General features: G+C 41.4%; 1 protein-coding gene across 4 annotated transcripts in view; it reads left to right on the top strand.

The window, feature by feature from the left end:
- Positions 1-21,991, top strand: part of MTR (5-methyltetrahydrofolate-homocysteine methyltransferase) — a 102,965-nt gene that overhangs the window by 29,584 nt on the left and 51,390 nt on the right. For 3 of the 4 annotated variants that reach the window (XM_001914916.6, XM_023646964.2, XM_070228814.1), the window contains exons 9-15: positions 68-168; positions 1,508-1,569; positions 2,653-2,720; positions 4,647-4,726; positions 7,382-7,494; positions 10,524-10,664; positions 12,983-13,168. In XM_001914916.6, coding sequence (XP_001914951.2) covers positions 68-168; positions 1,508-1,569; positions 2,653-2,720; positions 4,647-4,726; positions 7,382-7,494; positions 10,524-10,664; positions 12,983-13,168 — 751 coding nt within the window. The remainder of the gene's footprint in view (positions 1-67; positions 169-1,507; positions 1,570-2,652; positions 2,721-4,646; positions 4,727-7,381; positions 7,495-10,523; positions 10,665-12,982; positions 13,169-21,991) is intronic. The other variant, XM_070228822.1, reaches the window with a different exon arrangement.

The following is a 21,991-nucleotide window of genomic DNA, read 5'->3' as shown; positions in this document are numbered from 1 at the left end:
CTTTTTATCTTCATAACTATTATGAATAAAAGATGATGCTTCTAATACATCCTTTTTGTTTTTCCAGCATTGGACTAAATTGTGCTCTGGGTGCAGCTGAAATGAGACCTTTCATTGAAACAATTGGGAAATGTACAACAGCCTATGTCCTATGTTATCCCAATGCAGGTATGTGTTTTAAGGGAGTTGCACACGGGGAAATCCAAATACACAGGACATGGGTAGATAGAGTAACAGATCTTGATTAAAAGGGTTTGTTTTGTAGGTCTTGGTATATAGTTGACATTCAATAGGAATTTTCTAAATGAAGAGTATTTGGGTCTAGATCACTGTTTCCCCTCTAGACTTGAAGAAACAGTTTGGCTCAGCCTGAAAGCTTCGGAATTGGACAAAACTTTGGGGAGTGAAGCCTAGTCACATAACTGACCAGAGCCTGGCCTTTGGTGATGGTGCTCACCATGTGGACATGGCCAAAGAGATACAAGTACAAAGAAGAGGAGAGGGAACCTTCTTCTGCATTCCACTATATTAACAAAGGAGCAGTTGAAGAACCTTGTGTGGTGTTGCCTTTTTCCTTTCTAAAAGTTAGGACTTCTGGTTTACTGTGTATAAAAATTCCTAAGATGTTTACAGACAATTCTCAGACCATCCAATTAAATATTGGTTATCTAGTTTGGGTTAACCAGATTTCCTGGTGAATGTTTTTGAGCACTGCTTAGCTACTTAGGACTAAATATTTTCCAGCCTTTTTTCTCCAAATATATATATTTTATCGCACAATAAATTTTATTTCCCACTAGGAGTGAGATAACTGGAAGGGGATAAGAAGTAAAATAGGAAATTGGATAATTAGATGCTAAAGTCTTACTTAGAAAAATTTATTTGAAAGGAGACTAGTTGTGTTTTACTTGTTTTTAATTGCTTGTCAGGTGCTCAGTAGTTCACAGGATATGTAGTACTCCCCTAACCCCACCCTCCCCTCCAAGCAGCTAGGTAACAAGAATGAATTTTCCTTATGGGAAGGGAGTCGGGCTGGGGGAATTCTGTCCCATATAGTAGTGACTCTTTTCTTTCAAATGGAAAAGAGATAGTACGTTCATTTTTCTCTGTGACTCTTTTTTTTTTGGTGTGATATCTCTGTATTTACTATGTTTAATATTAAGAATTATTATTGGGGGGCTGGCCTGGTGGCGTAGTGGTTGAGTTTGCATACTCTGCTTTGGTGGCCTGGGGTTCGCTGGTTCGGATCCCAGGTATGGACCTAGCACTGCTTGCAAGCCATGCTGTGGAGGCATCCCACGTAAAATAGAGGAAGATTGGCATAGATGTTAGCTCAGGGCCAATCTTCCTCACAAAATATATGTATATGTATTATTCAGTTTTTGCAAGTAATCACCATTTAATTATAAATACAAAAGTTTCTAACTTTGAAACCTAAAGCCTTTACAAATATTGTGTCTATTTGTTAAGGTAGTTTCCAGTAATGGTTGAAATATTACTTTTTTAGGTCTTCCCAATACCTTTGGTGACTATGATGAAACTCCGCACATGATGGCCATGCACCTGAAGGTCAAGAATCCTCTTTCACTTGGTTTTTAAGAGTTAGAGAAATGGAATTTTAGATTTAGAATATTTAGAAGCAGAATTTTCTCCTAAAGAGATCCCAGTGTATATATAACAAATAAAAGCTTAGCTCCTCTGAATTGAGATGGTGGAAGCAGAGGGAGAGGCTAGCTGTCAGCATCCTTCTTCCCAGTTGGCACTCGTGGCTGTTGGAGAATTCCCACTGAGATCCAGCCAAAACTGATTGAATACGGCTGTTCTCTGCAGTCCTCCCAAGCGGTGGTTCCCCCCACACCCCAAACTGCTGGGCAGACTAGATGTCCTCCTTGCTCTCCATTGTCGCCATACGCCTCCTCTCCCATAAACCTCCCATCTTCGAATCCCATGAGACCATACTACCCACTACCCCTCCTTATTACTAACCCCTGGATCTCCTTTCCTCATTCCTTGAATTTTTGGCTTCTGGCTCACTGACTTTCTCTCCTAGATGATTTCTGACTTAGTTCTTACGATTTCACTACCTTATCTAGCAGATGATCTTTCTAATACTGACTTCTTAGTTCCTTGACTTCCTCTCTCAGTTATTGTCTTTCACTAACTAGTCTATGGTTAAACTCTAGACCCACACTGTCCAACATGTAGCCACTGCCACATGTGCTTGTTGGAGCACTTGAAATGTGGCTATTGTGACTGAAGAACTGAATTTTTAATTCTTTCAGAATTTTAATTAATTTAAATTTAAAAACTGGTACTCACTTCGTGTATTATTTGAAAATGCACTATCCAGCTTGTGTTAATTTAGCTCAGCATCTGGGTAAAAAAATCTTTATTATGATCAGATAGGCAAATAAGTATCTCATTGCATTTTAAATGGTGTAAAGGATTTCATAGTATTTGAACTGTTCTCTGCTTTCAACCTTACATCTAGGGCATGTGAAAGCTTTATACCTAGAGTTAAGTATGTTTAGCTCTCTTTTTATTTTAAAATTAGTTATTCAGGAAATGTAGATCTTTTTTTCTGCTGAATTGGTAGTGGTCAGTTTAGAATTCAGATGAACTCTCTGAAACTTTGTCTTTTTCTAAATGCAGGACTTTGCTGCGGATGGCTTGGTCAATATAGTTGGTGGATGCTGTGGTACGACACCAGATCATATCAGGTACTAATCGCTGCTAAATGTTTTACCTTTTGTTATGGGATGAATTGTGTTCTCCTTCCCCCAGTTCAGACGTTGAAGTCCTAACACCCTGTTCCTCTGACTGTGACTATATTTGGTGACAGGACCTTTACAGAGGTGATTAAGGTAAAATGAGGCCATGTGAGTGGACCCTGATCCAGTCTGACTGGTGCTCTTACAAGAGGAGAATAGGACACAGTCACACACAGAGGAAGGGACGTGTGAGGACACAGGGAGAAGATGGCCGTCTGCAGGCCCGAGAGACAGACCTTAGAGGAAACCAGCCCTGCCAGCACCCTGATGTCAGACTTCCAGCCTCCAGAACTTTGAGAAATAAATTGCTGCTGTTTAAGCTGCCCAGTCTGTGGTATATCATGGCAGCCCTAGCAAACTAAGATGCCTTTATATTGTGAAAAACTCTAAAAATAAAAGTAGAAAAATAGTAAAATGAACCCTCATGTGCCTATCACACAGCTTCCATAATTTTCGGCATTTTGCTGTTCTTACTTTGTCTATTCTCCAACTTCTTTTTTGCTTAGACTATTATAAAGCAAATCTCAGCTATCACAATGTCCTACCCTTAAATACGAATACTCCAGTGCTCAAGGAGGGCCAGCTCCTATTTCTCGTTGGCAAATACATGCGTCCATTAGATTCTCTCACAGAAGGAATAGACAATAAGACAGCAAGCACCTTGAGGTCAAGAGAAGTCTCTTCACCTTGCCTGGCACACAGTCATTGCTTAGTCCACGTTGTTGAATGAGTATATGAAGGAAGGGAGTGTGACACAAGAGCATGGCGAGGTGTGTGTTGAAGTCCTTGCAGTTTTGTGACTTATAAGAGGATTGGAATTCAGTGGAATGGAACAGAGGTTTAGGACTGTTTGTATGTTTTTTTTTTTCCCTAGAGTGACTGATGATCGTATTTTGAGCCAGTCGTCTCAATGTTCTGTGTCTGTTTTTGTGCGTGTAATATGTTCACTGTACTGAATTACCTAATATTTCACTGCTTTTGTTGACTTCTGTGATAGACTGTGTTAAGAGTCTGTGTAATTTTTTACACATCTTTTAAATACTATCTGAAAGCTATCCATAGTTGAGTACAGTTTATCTTTGGATCTCTGTTTTTAAGATTATGTCCTTTTTAAAAAGGGGAGTTGTTTAAAAAGGTGTGTGTGTCTGTCTGTCTGTCTGTGTGTCTATCTGTCTATATTTGCTGCTTTTACTTTGACCCCTGCACACTAATTTTGGGGGCAATAGAATGAGCAGTTCGTACTCACCCTGATAAATTTAGTGAAGTAGCCAAATTTTTCAAGGTTGCTGAAAGACAGTTCATTTAATCTGGTAAGGTTAAAAAGGTATGAATAATTAAAGCAAATTTTTAGGAGTAATTATTTTGGAGTTTTAGTGATTTAATACTCTGTTCCTTCCCTGCTGTGTGAACCCTATGCTCGGAAGAGACAGGCCTAAAGGGTTTATTCCTCCACTCCTGGCACCGCCTCTCCTGTTTGCTCCTTCTCAGTGATGAAGGCTTTTTCCCTTCTAAACTACTGAGTAAGAAGCAAGGACATATTTCATGTGTGGATTTGATGGAGCAGAGGACGTGTATGGGTTTGAGAAAGGCTGTTTGCATTTGCGCAAACCATCACGTATCTCTAGGTTCACATCTCTTAGTGCAGAAACTGGTACAGTCAGTGCACTCTACAGATACAGAAAAGTTAAACTTTATAGACTCATTTTCTGCATTTCTGAGAAAACTAAAGGGCGTAATTGTTGCTGCACATTTGGAACTAGGTATATAATTATGTGCATAATTATGTTAAATAGACTTAATTTCATAGCTTGAAATTAGTTTAATTAAATTTATCTTATTGTGAATTAATGGATATAGTGTCTTCTCTTAACTCAGGGAAATTGCTGAAGCTGTGAAAAAATATAAGCCTAGAGTTCCACCTGCCACTGTTTTTGAAGGGCATATGTTACTGTCTGGTAAGTCATAAAGACATGGTTTTTGGATTTCAGAGACCATTTGTAGATGGATTAATTTAGTATGTTTATTCTGAGTGGTAGTGATGTTTGTGCCAAGCAACTTGTTTATTAGGGCAAAGAAGAATACATATTTTTCTTGGCACTTAAATGAATTCCAGTGAAGAAACTTTTGTTTTTCTAGGGGTGGGAGTGGGAAGGTGTTAACTTCTGGGGAAATGTGAATAAAGCCCAGGTGGTGCCCTTGGTTAGAATTGGAACTCACGTGGTCCCATGGCCGTTGTGCACTGCTTTGAAAACATTCTCTCAGCCACAGCCTAACAGTTTTAATTGTCAGATTTGCTACTAGTTATTAAAAATTCCAAACTGCCACAGCTCAGTGTTTTGTAATGGCGGCAGCTTCTTAGAAAATTTTGTTGCTTCTAAAATATTAATGTTGCTATCTTACATTTGCTCTGCATTTAAAGTTTTACCAAGAGTTGTGTTTGGTTCTCAACAGTCCTGTGAGGGAGGCAGCCTCCCCTTTTCAGAGAGAGGTGTGGTAGGATGGTTTATTTCATCCTTAGATCTTAAAGCTGTAATTGACTTCAGCCAAGGGCTAACAGTTAAAATGATCAACGTGTGCCAAAATTGAAACAAGAAGAGAAACATTTAGATCTGATTTTTTTTTTTTTTGAAGATTTTATTCTTTTTCCCTTCTCTCCCCAAAGCCCCCCAGTACACAGTTGTATATTCTCTGCTGTGGGTCCCTCCAGTTGTGGCATGCGGGACGCTGCCTCAGCATCATTTGATGAGCAGTGCCATGTCCGTGCCCAGGACTTGAACTAACGAAACACTGGGCTGCCTGCAATGGAGTGCGCGAACCCAACCACTTGGCCATGGGGCCAGCCCCCTAGATGTGATTGTTTTAAAGAATTTATGTGTAAAAAAAAAAAAATCCTTTTTTCCCAATTTGAATTTCATGTCCTATTTCTAATTTGCTTTACAAATCACCTTCAATCTGGGGCCAGCCCCATGGCATAGTGGTTAAGTTCGGCACATTCCACTTCAGCAACCTGGTTCAACCTACACTACTCGTCAACCATGCTGAGGTGGTGAACCACATACAAAATAGAGGAAGATTGGCCACAGATGTTGCCTCAGGGCTAATCTTCCTCACCAAAAAAAAGGAAAAAAGAATCACCTTCAATCAGATTTCAAAAGAATGACATCAAACACACTCTTTTAAGTTGTTCTTTTATAAATTGCAAACTTAGAAAAATGTAGTTTTTATTTCAGATACTTTACATTCGTAAAAGATCAGAAGCGCTTTGTGTGAAATGCTTTTCATGTGATGACACAAGATCTCTCCAGCATTTAAATGTTCACCTCCCGGGTTGCCTGCCCTGCAGACCCCCAGGGTCTGACTAAGTATCAGGACACCCTCAGCCTAGCATGGAGGGGGAAAGCCCTGAGGATCATACCAATGGGAAGGGAAATCATAAGCCCACACTGGGAAGCAGTAGTCCTCCCGGTCAGTGAACCAACAGCCAGGAATAGTGTTATAATTACCGTCTTACATTCAGTATTTTCCTCTCCCTCATATCTGTTTCTTACCCAACCAATGCTTTGGCAAAGGATTCAAAAGCCATTTTCTTTTACTAACAACAGCTATGATTGCTGGTGCTAATTTTGTGCTTATCACTGTTATCTAGTGTCACTTTTACAATATCAGGATGAGGCAGGTACTCTCACTATCTCTGTTTTATAAGGTCAGAGGCTCTGAGTGAAGTTGGCCGGGGTTGTTCACTGAGATGGCTTGGCAGGGCTTTGAGCCGGAGGCTGGCTGTCTTCAGAGCCTACCTGTAAGCATCCAGCAAGACTCCTTTTCCTAATGTTTTAAATATAATGAATAAAACAAAAACAGTTACAGGCCTTCCTGTCATGATATTTTACACTGCATGTTGCTTTTTACATAAGTGTAATGTATCCACATTTATTAGCTGGTATTTGCTCCTAAATTGGCCTGTAGCAGGGGAGATGTTCTTATCCCTTGGCAAATAAAGGAAGAGGTGCAAAAAGCCCAAGTGACTTGCCCAGAGTCAGCTCAGGCGTGGTGGACCTGCATGGTAGCTCCTGTCTCCCGGGGCTCAGCCTGGCTCCTCCCTCTAGACCCCATTTGGCCTTGCTGGTTATGGGTTCTTGCCCTCTGGATCCAAGAGTTGTGGTAAAGCTCTAAACACACCATTGGTGGGGTTAAGGAAGCTCGTGCCATCTGGCTTCAGGTTGATGTCCGAGTGAACAGCAATCCTTTCGATTCTAACTTCATGGCTTTTCCCCAGACTCTTGGTTAAATAAATAGGGATTTGATGATAATTTTTCCTTTTCTCTCAGAGCTGGTATGATTCAGCTCTTTAGAGAAATTGGAAATTTAAAACCCTGAGATATTTCTTCTTTTGAAAGTTCTGGTTGGAAATGTTGCTGCAACATACAGCCTTTTTTATGTTTAAATATCCCTTGGGGAGAAGGATATGGTCCTGTTTTCACACTGGATCTCCTGTCTAGTCAGATGGGCTGTGGCGCAGAAACTTCTTTTCTTTCTCATGAAAACGTTTGTTCTCTTTTTGTCTAATGTCACCATATGCATTTTCAGAAGTTTTTCAAAATGCTTCTTTTAAGGTCTAGAGCCCTTCAGGATTGGACCGTACACCAACTTTGTTAACATTGGAGAGCGCTGTAACGTGGCAGGATCCAGGAAGTTTGCTAAACTCATCATGGCAGGAAACTATGAAGTGAGCATCTTAATAGGACCCTTGAGGCATCTGCCATGTTTTTGGCTAGACAGTATGTAAATAAAACAGCTCTGCTTTTGATAGTGTTATTAGCAGAGCCGCTGGGAAGTGTGAGAAGAACGGTAACGTGGTTTGCAGCAGGCTCAGCTGGTGGGAGGATGAGGCTTTGAAAAATTGAAGATGCTGTTGTCAATATTTGTCAAAAAGTACTGCATTCGGGGTATGAAGTGGGAAGAGATGGGAGGGATCCTAGTTCCAGCTATTTCTATTAATTGTGAAATAAGTGAAAAAATTTCAGAACACTCTTCATTTTGGCTTCTCACAAATCCTTCTATGGAGTGGGAAAGCCAAGAAAATTCCTGTTCAGTTCCTCATGACCCCATCAAACACTGACTGATGTGGTATTATTGATTCTGTAGCTGTAGAGGAAAATAAACAAGCAAATGCAAAAGAAAGAGTGAGTTCCTGCCTTGAAAAATTTACATAATAGTTTAGCCATAGTAGTTTTAAGCTCAGTCACTCTGGATGAGCAAAATTTAATTCAAATAGAGCTTACCCTAAACATCTGGATAGATTTTCTTTTTCTTATGCAGATAGAAGTTAAAAATGGAGGAATTTGGGGCCAGCCCTGTGGCCTAGTGATTTAGTTCAGCGTGCTCTGCTTTGGTGGCCTGGGTTTGTGGGTTTGATTCTGGGGGCAGACCTACACCACTTATCAGCCATGCTGTGGTGGTGACCCACATAGGAAATAGAGGAAGATTGGCATAGATGTTAGCTCGGGACTAATCTTCTTCAAGGGGGAAAAAGTGGAGGAATTTGGTCCGGGCTTTAATGATTTATTTTATTATCAAACTTCTTTCACTTTAAGGTTTTGCAACCTTTAGGAAATAGATCTTCCGGAAACCAGTATCAAAGCAGACTTAGTTTTAGTCATAAAGGAAGGGCCCATTTATCACCATTTATCGACTTGTTGATGACTACCCCATGGCAACCCTCAGAGGCAGCCCTGTGGCGCATTACTAGGGCCTGCTTACCTGGTTCCTGGCAGTTCCTGGCAGTCCTCTTCCCTTCATTCCTGCTGGTGCTCACTGCTGCCATGTGCTTCTGTCACGGTCCTCCTGAGTTCAGAAGCTTTCACGGTGTGTTGTTTTTGCATCTAGGATAAAAGCCAAACTCCTTAGGCCGTCATTCAGCCTTCTGCACTGAGGCTCCAGACTGCCTCCCCATCCTGATCTCATCACAGCATTCCAGGAGGCTTGTCTCTGCCTCTGCGCCTTTGTTCACGTTTGTTCCCTTCTGAAATCCCAATGGCCCTTCATAGTTGTACAGTGTTCTTCAGCTGGCAACGTTTGTGTGTGTGTTTTGATTCTTACACCCATTTGTGGTGTCCCTTTCACCTCTCAGATTTATAGATTTGGTACTGAGAGCAGAGGGCTTTTTAGGAAGAAGCAAATGGTGGGAGTAATAATCTCTCGTTTAATAAGGTCTTATTATATTCCAGTCACTGCGCTAGCGCTTTTCAGGTTGGCCTGCCTCCTCTCTGCTTCCTCCATTCCATCCCGCAGGGGCCAACTGGAGACTCTCCCCCTCACGTAGCTTTCTCCATTTCAGTCCACAGAGACCTTGCCTTTCCCTGCTGTTTAGACGGCTGTGACATTTGACTCACGCATTATATGGTAGCACAGTTAGTTTTTTTATATGGCTATGTCATGGGCCCCCAACTAGATGTAAGCCCTTCAAGAACAGGATTGTTACTTATACTTGTTTTTATTCTTTACATCATTTAACACATTGCTGATACTGAAAAACATTTTTCGATTTGCTGAATTTTGTGATCCTTTTCTCTGTGTAACCTTGTGTCATTAGGAATGGTCTTTCTTTGTGGCAAAGAGTTTCATGCCTGTTCTGTGACAATGATTGCTAGAAATTTCTATTTGGTTTTCTTGGGCTAAGAAAAAATTAGGACAACATCAGACTCTACTGTTGATTTTCTCTCTTCTTATTTTATTACACTGTGAAGTGTATGGTGATGACTCAAACAAAATAGTCTCTACTCTATCAGTTAGAAAGCATTATTGAATATGAATATTTTGCCCAGCATTGTTCAAAGGAGATTGGGAGATACGTAAGACCTTTCTAGATTTCCAAACACTTAAAATCTATTTTGAGGAATAAGCTAATACTCATGAAATCATGAGGAAATGGTGATGTAATAAACCATGTCACGTGATAATGCTTATAATCGTTAGAGAAGTTTAGAGGCATCAGATCGTTGTGGAATAAGCAGTGTTTCCCAAAGTGAGTTCTCTGGACCACTGATCCTGCAAGATATTCCTTAAATGGTCATAAGTGAGAAATGCTGCATATTCTATTCTGTTCGTGGAGGTTTACAGTGTCTAAAAGTATATTAAAGGATTTGAAGAGCCTTCCAGTATAAAAATCTGCCACAATTTGTTTAACTCACATTTCTTTTCATGTACTTCCTGTCAACAGGCAACAATGAATGCTTTGTGTGTTTTGGCAAACTAAAGAATTACATAAGTTTTGGATGATTTCTCTAAGGACTTTTCTTGGAGGAGTTAGTTACTTAAGCTGGATCTTAAACAAGACAGAGGGGAACAGTATTGTATTCCAAGCAGAGGGGGCAACATTATCCGTGACACAGAGGTGGAAACAGACTTGGCTGGGTGAAGGGTACCAGTCGGGGAGGAGTGTGAAGTCCAGTTATGTAAGAAGATGGGGCAAGGTCACAGGAAAGCCTTGAACACCAGGCTAAGGAGTTTGGGTTCTTTATGGTAGAAAAACAGAGGCTTGGTGGCTTCTGAGTGGCAAAATAATGTGATGGAAGAGATGTTTAAGAAAGGTTAATCTGTGCTGTTGATAGGAGAAGAGCAGGCTCAGAGTCTGGCAGGCTGGCTCGTTAGTCTAGAATAATTTGAAAGGACTGCTGGAGATGGTACAGGATGACTTTTGTTAGCCTTCTCTTGAGTCACCTCCTAATACTGCCTCCTCTTGCGTTCTTTCCTCAGGAAGCACTGAGTATTGCCAAAGTGCAGGTGGAAATGGGAGCCCAGGTGTTGGATATCAACATGGATGATGGCATGCTAGATGGTCCAAGTGCAATGACCAGATTTTGCAACTTCATTGCGTCTGAGCCTGACATTGCCAAGGTTGTACAACATTTTTATTCAAGGGAATTTATGTCTTGCTCCGTCACTCATTTAACTTTGTCAGTTGTCCCATTCATCTGTCAACTCATGCACTGGTTTTCTGTTTTCCTATGTTCAAAGTCCCAACCGTTTCTGATTGTCAGTTTTCTTGCTTGATGGTAGCCTTTCAATGTAAACTAGACTTCAGAGAGAGATGTGACTTCAGCTTGGCTGTTCCAAGGCTTCTGGAATTGGTCATAAGAATTGATTACATTTCCTCTGGTGTCTGAATAGACTAAGAACCCACTTTTCATGTCTGTGAAGGATATACTCACCCATTCCTGCCAAATCGTTAGCTCCATTCCTACCATAGACTAGGGAATTCGGTTAATTCTTTCTTATTGCAGGAGGAAGAGACTTTTTTAGGCTTATCAGAGTAAGATAAAATTACAAAACAAGATTAAATTAAGGTATTATGTCAGCTTTTACATTCGTTCTTTGAAAGATGAAAGCTAATTTTTGTATCAGTCTTTTAAAAAATTTTAGATGGATTCTAAAAACTTTAAAAATCTCACTTCATTTCTCTACTGTTGAATTTGTGATGAGGAGTGATTTTTAAAGTTCTTTTTTTTTTTTTATTTTAATAAGAAACCTCCTCGTGCTTTAAGAGAGAGGGCTGAGGGCTGGCAGTTTTTTATTGGGCTTCAGCAAATGCTCAGTTAGAAGTCTTGTGGTAAGTGGTGAATTACGCTAACCCCTCCTTCATTTATGTCTTAAAACTCCTCAACTACAAAGTCTCATCACTCCTCTGAGAGTAAATATTTTAGAATTTAAGGTGCAGAGAAGCTAAATGACTTGTTCAAAGTCAGTCAGAATCAGAGGGGTAGCAGCTGTTTGTCAGCTGAGTCGTGGGAAGAGGGCTGTGCTGGGAGCCACAAGACTCGACTTAGAGCTTCAGGCAAGCCGATTAACTAGAGACCTTAGTTTTCTTGCTCATCTCTAAAGTAGGACTATTCGTACGTGCGTTGTCTGATTTGCAAATCGTAAAGAGAAAAGTGCCTTTGTTAGCTGTGGAAGGACCCCGTGTAACTTAAAGATATCATTAGTTACTTAGTGTTTTGATTGCCACAATAATTTTTCTTCCTTATCTTTCCTGGTTTTGACCTACTACCAAAATTTGTTTGAGACTAAATTTTGCACAATGGGGTAGAGCGTAGAAACGCATGAGCAGCATGCTTTCACCAGAAGGGCTGACATCACAGTGTCAGTAAGTGCTTTAGGACGTTGGCCTGGTGTCCTCATTGCATTTGACCCTCTTCCCAGCAAACCTCTCATGACTAGCATGCTAAGAAGGAGTGAAATCGATGGATTCCTTGTTCTGTTCGCTCTTCTTTGGAGGTGTGGCTTAAGGAAGAGCTGACTGCCCTGGGAACCTTTCCCTGAACCCTCCCTCCCCATTTGCCCTGTGTGACGGACTGGGTCTGATGCCCCTGAAATCTGCCTTCATGGCAGTCCATTCTTCTCGTGTGCACTAGCGCTGCTCTCACTTTATGTCATTACCTTTATAAGTTCAGTGGAGCCTGTCTGACCCTTGCCCCTGGATCTGGCATGGGGCCTAACCTGGTAGTCACTTAATTATTTGTTAAGTGAATTAATTAAATAATGGGGCCTGGATCAGCTGCCCTGTTTCATTTCTTTGCATGAATCTAGTGCTTCCTTGAAGCCCTTACTTTCACCTTTCCTGGAACAGAGGCCTGAATACATGGAGAGCATTAAAAATGGGCCTGTTCTTATCTATGAATTCCAGTTTTGCCCTTTGTTGTAGTTATATGCAGTTGTTGAATATTACATCTACTTTTCCCTTCTAATAGTAAAACTCATTTTTTTTCCAGTCAGGAACTTGATTACCTAAAGGGAAGATTGAATTTGAATAACTTGGCCAGAGGGCTGTCACCAAGGATGTGCGGTTACACATTAATCCCAGAGTCAAATCAGGGGTGTCTGAGTCCTTCTTGAGGTGTTTGCCTCAGGGTTTAGGCACCTGAAAGTGTAAACTGGTACTGAAGCCAGTGAACTGACCTCAGTGATCCCCTTCTGCTGTTTGGCTATGATCTTTGAGTTATAAATTCCTGGCCTGTGCATGGGGTCTTTTGTAAGACTGGAATTATTCTAAGTATTTTAGACTTTAAGAACAAGTGCATTAAAATTCTCTCTCTGTCACACTGCTATTATTTGTTTACTGTTTTCCCCAAAAGAATTAGGGAATATTGGGGAGCCCTTGGAAGAAAATTTGTGGTGACTTGTCGACTTTCTGTGATTTTCTTGCCTTCTGATCTCAGGTGCCCTTGTGCATTGACTCTTCTAATTTCGCTGTGATTGAAGCTGGGTTAAAGTGCTGCCAAGGGAAGTGCATTGTCAATAGCATTAGTCTGAAGGAGGGAGAGGATGACTTCTTGGAGAAGGCCAGAAAGATTAAGAAGTTTGGAGCTGCTGTTGTGGTCATGGCTTTTGATGAAGAGGGACAGGTGAGTGATTCCCTTTAACCTAGCTCCATTGTGGTACTCAGGCTAGAGAGAGCAGTGGGAGAGAACCGAGTCCAAAACAGCCATATATATATATATATATGTTACACACACACACCCCTACATATATATGCAAATTTGATATATAGTAAAGTCTTCTTAGCAGTGGAGAAAGAAATTATTCAATAAATGCTATTGTAACAACTGGCTATGCATTTGGAAGAAAATTAAGTTTTAGAGCCCCATTTTTCACCATATACTAAAATAAAGTCTACATCAGTTAAAGATCTGAATGCAAGCAATAAAATTCTAAAGAATATATGGGAACCCAGAAAGAAAATTAATAGCACTATCTACATAAAAATGTAAAACTTTGGGGCTGGCCCCGTGGCCGAGTGGTTAAGTTTGCGCGCTCTGCTGCAGGCGGCCCAGTGTTTCGTTGGTTCGAATCCTGGGCGCGGACATGGCACTGCTCATCAAACCACGCTGAGGCGGCGTCCCACATGCCACAACTAGAAGGACCCACAATGAAGAATATACAACTATGTACCAGGGGGCTTTGGGGAGAAAAAGGAAAAAAATTAAATCTTTAAAAAAAAATAAATAAATAAATGTAAAACTTTGGGGCCAGCCCGGTGGCATAGTGGTTAAGTTTGTACACTCCGCTTTGGTGGCCCGGGGTTCACAGGTTCGGATCCTGGGCATGGACCTAACACCACTCATCAAGCCATGCTGTGGTGGCATCTCACAGAAAATAGAGGGAGATTGGCACAGATGTTAGCTCAGCGACAATCTTCCCCAAGCAAAAAGAGGAAGATTGGCAACAGATGTTAGCTCAGGGCCAATCTTTCTCACCAAAAAAAAAATGTAAAACTTTGTTTTGCAAAAGACATGGTACTGTTTACACATGAGTATTAGCAGTGGCTTAATAGCCCTAATGTGCAAAGAGTTTCTTTAAATCAGAAGGTAAAATGCCCAGTCAACCCAATAGGAGAATGGACAAAGGAAGTGAATAAGCAATTTATAGAAAAAGAAATACAAATAGCCAATAAACCTATGAGAAGATATTATATTTTATAATGATTAGAGGAATAAAAAATGAAGCAATATGAGATATGATTTTCTTTTATCAAATAGAAGAAAAATAAAAGATTGATAAATGGCAACTCTCATAATCTCTCTACCACGGAATCAGGGAGGGGCATGTGGGAAGCTTCAGACATTATGGTCATTCAACTGGGTGATGGGTGTACAGTGACTATTGTATTGTTGTTTTATTCCTCACATGGCTTTTATAAATACTTGTGTATCTAGTCAATATTTAATTTAAAACAATAAAACAAAATCCATGCCTTCTGATTCAGCCCTTCCTGGGAATCTTCTAACAGGTTGAGGATGTAAGGTATGTGTTCACATTCATTGTAGCATTGTGGTAGCAAAAAATTGAGAACACTCTAGTGTCTGTTAATAGGAGAATGCTTAAATCTTGCTATGTGCCACAGAGGATACTGTGCAGCAGTTGAAAAGAATGAGGTGATGGAACCATGTCTACAATATATTAAAAAGTGAAAAAAGCAAGTGACATGATCCCATTTTTTTTTTTTCTATAAAAAAGGATTTATGTGGATATATGTGTGTCTATATAAGCAGAGGAAAAAATTCAGTAGTTGTTAATTGGGTCATAGGGATGGTTTCAGATGGGGACTCACTGACTTCTTATTTATCTGATTGACAAATGGTGGGATTATATGTCCTTTTTCCTTTTCTTTTCTATTTTTAAAATAGAACTATTTTTAGCAAAAGTGTTATTGTTTTGTACAAAAGATGTATTTTCATCATGGGAAAAATTCAAATAATCCAGAAGAGTGCAAAAGGGAGATAATTTTGATAAGAAACATGTATTAGGCCTTACTTATACCAAGCAAGCACACTGCACGTGTTAAATCAGTTTTTCCTCCCAACATATTAATGTTGGGCATATAGTCTTACTACTTGTGTGCCATGTGAGGAAACCAAAGGCACAAAGACCTTGTATGACTCACTGTTGTCACACAGGTAGAAGCAGCATTGCTGGGAGTCCAGCCTAGGTGATCCTTGTCATTCATTCATCAGAGTCTGTGCAAAATGGTTGTGTATAAGAATCCAGGGAGAGGCCGGCCCGATGGCACAGTGGTTAAGTTCGCACACTCTGCTTCTTGGTGGCCCGGGGTTTGCTGGTTCGGATCCCAGGTGTGGACATGGCACCGCTTGGCAAAAGCCATTCTGTAGTAGGCGTCCCACGTATAAAGTAGAGGAAGATGGGCATGGATGTTAGCTCAGGGCCAGTCTTCCTCAGCAAAAAGAGGAGGATTGGCAGTAGTTAGCTCAGGGCTGATCTTCCTCAAAAAAAAAAAAAAAAAAAAATCCAGGGAAAGGCTGTTGGCTTTGGAAAGGAAGAGTTGGCTGTTATCTTTAGAAAAGATGATCTCGTAAAGCCCATCTGAGGAAGGAACATTTGAAAACCTGAATAAAATGAGAAAGCCATGTGGCCATTTAGGGAAAGAGCAGAAGAGGTTCCAGCAAATTGAAAATTTTGGGTAAGTGATGTATCTGCTGTTCTGTAACTCACTCGCCCCACTCAACAGAATGTTGGCAGCTTCCCATCTTAGTAAATATGCTTTATAACTCCATCTTTTTGGTTGCATTATATTCCAGTATATGTATGTTTTCCTTAGTCTATCATTGATTGAAATTGTGATTGTTTCTAATTTTTTAGTAGAATGAACAGTGGCCGATGAATATTTTAATTCATGTGGCCGTTTTCCCCTTGTAGAATAATTTTCTTAGAGTCAGTTCATAGAAGTGGAATTGCAAGGTGAAAGGTTTGCACTTTTATTATTTTGATAAACGTAGTTAAATTGTCCTTCTGAAAATTTGCATCTAGTCATTTTCCACCACTAGTTTAGTGTGGTAGGACCTTTTGATATAACTTTTATTTTTACCAAACATATATATGCAGGTAAAAAGGCAAATAGTTCTGTAAGACTTTTTATGAAAAACAGAAGCCCCCAGAGGCAACCACTTTTAACTCTTTTTTAGTTGATTCTTACAGCATTTACCTCCTTATCTTCAAATTCCAGTTTTAGTTATTATTTATTGCCTTTCTGTACAGTCACATGCCCTTATGCGTTATTAGGTCAATGACAGACCACGTATACCACAGTGGTCCCCTGAGATTAGTCCCATAGAGCCTAGGTGTGCAGTAGGCTGTACCATCTAGGTTTGTGTAATTGCACTCTGTGATGTTCATATAATGATGAAATCACCTAACGACGCATTTCTCAGAACGCGTCCCTGTCATTAAACGACACATGACTGTAGTGGTTAAGGATTTGACTTTTTCACCATCCTCTACCCCTACTCCACACGTCTTTACATTTATCCCCCCGTGCTCCCTATAGTATAGTTAGTTTTAGTTATATTTTCTGTGCTTCTGTTATCAAGTGATATAAAGCGTACAACAAAGCTGAGCCATATAATGTGCCATGATTCCTTTTCCTTCCCTGCATCCTGTTTTCCACGAAGTTAATGTTTATCTTTTTGTTTGCTTTGTTTCTTATGTATTTCCCCTTCAGACTGTCTCCTGCTTGTGCAAATTTCCAATATCCACTGTATACAAACACATTAAGTAGACTGTCATTTTAATTTCTTGAAGAATTCTCTCTCCAAGTCTTCTGACAGGATCTGGAAAGGTCGCTCAGTAGGCTGACTGCAGAGTGTTCACTGTGAGACCTCCTCACTATCATCCTGGGGATTCCTCTTGCCTCTCTCTCAGGTTTTCAGATCTCTTAATTTCCTCATTCTTGGTTTAATCTCTCATTTGGTGGAGTGCATCCTCTGGGAGATTCTTGTGAAAGAAAACATGCCAGTAAATATTTTTGAAACCTTATATGTTTGAAAATGGCTTTATTCTACTTTTACAATTAATTGACAATTGTATGGGTATAAGTGCAAGCTTGAGATTATTTTCTCAGTTTTAAAGCATTGATCCATTGTCTTCTAATTTCCACTGATTTTGATGAGAAGTCCAGTGCTCTTCTAACCCTTAATTCTTTTTCCGACATATTTGTTTTTCCATCCTCTGGGGCCTTCATGGACCTTCAGTGTCCCCAGTGTTCTGAACTCTTGTGATGATGAGCCATCCGTTTTCTTGGGCACTCGGTAGGCCCTTTCAACTGGGAAACTTATGGCCGCAGTTATAGGAAGTTTCCTTGAATTGTTTTATCCTCTTTTTTGGCATGTGTATTATTCAGATATTGGATGTGTTGGAAAGATTGCCTAATTTTCTTATCTCTTCCGTCTCATTTTCGAACTCCAGCATTTTACTCTGCTTTGTGTAAGATTTCTACATATAGACTTAATACCTTTCTACATTTCTAGCCTCTCCATTGAGTCTTATTTCTTTACCCAGGAGCTCTGTTTTTGTTATCCTAATGTTTCTTTAAAATTCATAGAGCAACCTCTTACTATTTAATGGAGGCAAATATCTGCTCAAATGTATCTTGAGAACTTACCACGTGCCAGGCCTGAGGAGATAACAAGGGAATAAAACCTAGTCCAAGGGAATAAAACCCAGTCCTGTCCTTGTGTGATTTATATTCTTGGATGCAAAGAGAATAAGAAATAAAATACACACACGCTTTCTCCAGCATATATATGTTGGGTGATGTTGAATACAGTAGAGGGAAATGAGAAGGATCGAGGGGATAGGAAGTACCAGGATGAGGGTGGGGGATGCTATTTTGTATAGATGGTTTGGGAATGACTCATGGGTAACGTGACATTTTAGCGAAGCCTGAAGGAGGCGAGGGAGTGAGCCATGTGAAAAGGTGGGGGAAGAGTCTTCTGAGCAGAGCCGGAGCCTTGAGATAGATACATGCTTATCATTTGAAAACCAGCAAGGAGGCCAAGACAGCTGGAGCAAAGAGGAGAAGAGGAGAGTGGGAGGAGAGGCGGTTACAAATGTAGCAGGTAAAGGGGCTCACCCCGTGGTATAGTGGTTAAGTTTGTGCGCTCCGCTTTGGTGGCCCCGGGTTTGCTGGTTCAGATCCTGGGCCTGGACCTATGAACCATTTGTCAAGCCATGCTGTGGCAGCATCCCACATATAAAGTGGAGGAAGATGGGCACAGATCTTAGCTAAGGGCCAATCTTCCTCAGCCAAAAGAGGAGGATTGGCGGCAGATGTTGGCTCAGGGCTAATTTTCCTCAAAAAGGAAAAGGGAGGCAGGGTAGCAGGTAAAAATCACATAGGGTCTTATAGACCACTTGGGCTTTTACTGTGAGTGAGCTAGGAAGCCACTGAAGGGTTTTGGACAGAGGAGTGAACATGATCCCACTTATGTTTTAAAACTACTCTGGTTCTTGGTAGAGGATGGTCTTTACAGACAAAGCAGAACTATTGGAAGTTATTGCTATAATCCAGATGAGAGATTATGGTGGCTAGGACCAAGGTGGAAGCAAACAGGATGTGAAAAGTCATCTGTTGCTAGATATATATTTTAAGGTAGAGCCAGTGGGATTTGCCTTCACATTGGTTGGGGGTTGAGAAAGAAAGAGGAGTGAGGGATAATTTCAGGGTGTTTTGGCCTGGGCAGTTGAAAGGATGGAACTATTGCGATAGGGAAGACTGTGAGAGAAGCAGGTTTGGGATGGGGTAAGGAGAAGTTTGGGTTTGGACATACTATGGTTATGGTGGTATGGTGAGTATGCAGTTGCATAGATGAGTCTGAGTTCCATGGGCAAAGTCCAGCTTGAAGATAGGATTCCCTTACTTGGGAATTATTTGTACACAGATGGTATTTAAAGCAGTGAGACAACTAAGCTCACCCAAGGAAAGACTTAGAGAAGAGGTCCTAGGACCAAATGAGTCTTGGAGCTGCAGAGCTTAGTGGATGCGAAGAAGAGGAGGTGCCATCAGAAGGATTTGGGAAAGAGCAGCCTGTTTGGTAGGAGAAGAACCAGAATAGAGGGTTCACTTGGAAACTGAGTGAAGAACAAGCTTCAAGAAGGGTGCAGTGAGCTGTTTTAAAGAGCTGTGGATAGATCAAATAGGGTGAGACCAAGAATTTACCATTGGATTTAGAAGTGGAGTAGCTTATGATCTTGCTGTTCTGTTTCCAAGGAGATAAAAGCTTAATTGGAGTGGGTTCAAAAGAGAATAGGGGGATTGGAGGTAGCAGGTGTAAACAACTTTTTTGAGTTTTCCTGTAAAGAGGAACAGGAAATAGGGTGGAAACTAGAGATGGATATGGGGTTAAGAAAGGCTGTCTGTGTGTTTGTCCTTGTGTCTGTGTGTGTGTCTGTGTGTGAAAACAGATGACGTGACAACATGTTTGTAAGCTCATCGGAATGATCTGGTAGAGAGAGAGGGAGGAGTTGATGCATGAGAGAAAGGGGGCATTTGGTAGGTCCACGACCCCGTGAATTGAGGGGGGTGATAATCAGTGTGCAAGGAGAGGGGGAGGCAGTATGCTCACAGTGTGGGAGAGAGGCAGAGTGTAAGAGTGCAGACCCACAGGCGCGCTGGTCTTTGTGCTGGTGGGAGTCTATGATTGCTTCTGTTTTCTCAGTGAAGTAGGAAGCAGGGTCAACTCTGAGAATGAGAATGGCATATTGTGTGCTTTGTATACCTGTGATGCTGAACCAGGAGTTTAAAGCAGAAGCACTTCCAGAGGGGAGGGTAGTCACTGCCAGTGCTTTTAAAAAACATGCACGCCTCTGGGCCCCACCGCTTGAATTTCTGACTCATTTGGTCTGGGATGTGACCTGGCTTTAGGAATTTTAAAGCCTTGGGGGTGATTCTCATCTACTCTGGTCAAAAATCAGTGGAGTTTATCTCATTTAGTCGTCATAGCAACCACCTGGGGTAGCTGTCATACCATTTTACAATGAGCCGAAGTCAAAGGGCCAGGACATGATGGAGCCAAGGGTTTATCTCGCAGCCCTGGCTGAGGAACAAGACAAAGAGAACCTTGGGGAATCTAACATGATATGACCTGATCCTGGCAGAGGCCTGTACACTGAAACTCTGTTCATTCTCAGATTCATTTGTTTATCCAACAGACAAGAGTTGAGTGTCTGTTAATGTGGCAGGTACTGTGCTAGGTGCTGCGAGAAGAGTTTGACAAGGGCCTCATCCTTATGGAGCTGATAGTTGATGATTCGGTTCTGGCCCTAAAAAGCAGATCCATCCTTTGCCCTACCCAGGGATTGATACAGATATTAAGAATTTTCTTCTCTTTTCTCCCTCTCACTCCCCACAGAACTTGCATCCTTTCCTGGATAGTCACCTTTAAAACAACCTTGCCTTCTTTAAAAGTTGAGAAGCTTTCGGTGGTGGCACCTGCAGTTCCTAGATTGTAACTGAGACCCTTTTCTCCTCCTCAGTGTTAGCTGTGTGGAGATTGCCTCTCAGTCTCGTTTCTGTGTCTGAAATCCTTCCATTTCCTCCTCAATCCTGGGTTCCTGGCATCCACATTCTGTCTTGAGTGTGAGTCTGCCAGAGGCACAGCCTCCGCTCTTTCAGGGGAGGAGGGAACCAGGAGGCGTTCCAGGTTGGCTTCACATCTCCCACAGCCCAGCTCAGTGCTCTGCTCTGGTCTTCCCCTGCGGGTGGGGTCTCAGCTGTCTTTGTGCCGAGCCTTCACTCCTGCCCTCGGGACTGCTGATTCTGCCTGGGCTCTAGGCTGATGCTTGCCTTCTGCTGCTGTGTCCACACATTTGCCGCAGTAGAGAATTCATTCAAAAGATTTCTGAACTGGGCCTGTGCCCTCAGTGATTTTGTGAAGACAGAATGTCTTTTGCCATGTGTTTTTCCCTTGAAAATTTCCCTTTCTTCAGCTTTTTTCCTTCTGATTTGTCAGCGCCCTTCTGACAGTGGCACAAACGTCCCTTTCCATCCCTCCTTTTTTGAACTCTGTGGCAGCAGGATGGGCCTCCTGCTGCGTCCCTGGTCCAGTCTAAGCTAGTTCTCTTGGGTTTGAAGCCTTTAACCTACCTCTGAGGTTGGTCCAGATCCCTCTCTGCTCCTTGTCAGGCTGCATTTTTATGGAATCTAGGTGTCTTCTACCCTTTCTCTTTCTCTTTCTCACAGTATCTGCCTTGATGACTAAGTCAAAATTGTTTTGAGTTTATCTTATTTCTCCCTAAGTGTCTGATATTCTAGAAAGTCTCAGCAGTGGATTTCTTAACTAAAGCCTCCACCCACTGATCGCTATCTAGTTTGTCTACAGCTTCACAGTAAACATGGCCCATAAAATCATAAAAGATAGTTATTTCCTTTTTTTCTTGACCCTTAGACTTGTGGTATTGTCACTGAGGTTTTCTTCTAGCTTAACCTAAGAAGTTGCCATCTCATCAGTAGTTCTTATCCTGGCTGTACGTTAGAATCACTAGGGGCTCTTAAAAATACTGTTGCTTAGGCCTCATCTCAAGATTCTGATTTCACTGGTCCAGAGTGAGGTTCAGGTATTAATAGTAGAAAACAAAAATCCCTCCAGCTTATTAGAATGTGCAACCAGAGCCCTTCCTAACAGAGGAAGCCTCCATTCTCTTCTTTCACTGATCCTTTCTTCTGGATCTGTGAAATCCTCAAGCATGACCGAGGCTTACTGGTGTGTTTATCTCACAGCCCTGGCTGAGGAACAAGACAAAGAGAACCTTGGGGACTCTAACATGATATGACCTGATCCTGGCAGAGGCTTGTACACTGAAACTCTGTTCATTCTCAGATTCGTTTGTTTATCCAACAGACAAGAGTTGAGTGTCTCTTAATGTGGCAGGTACTG

This window comes from Equus caballus, chromosome 1 (assembly GCF_041296265.1).
Source record: "Equus caballus isolate H_3958 breed thoroughbred chromosome 1, TB-T2T, whole genome shotgun sequence".
NCBI classification, from domain to species: Eukaryota; Metazoa; Chordata; class Mammalia; order Perissodactyla; family Equidae; genus Equus; species Equus caballus.
Note: the sequence above shows the minus strand (reverse complement) of the source record. Positions and strands in the feature narration are given on the sequence as shown.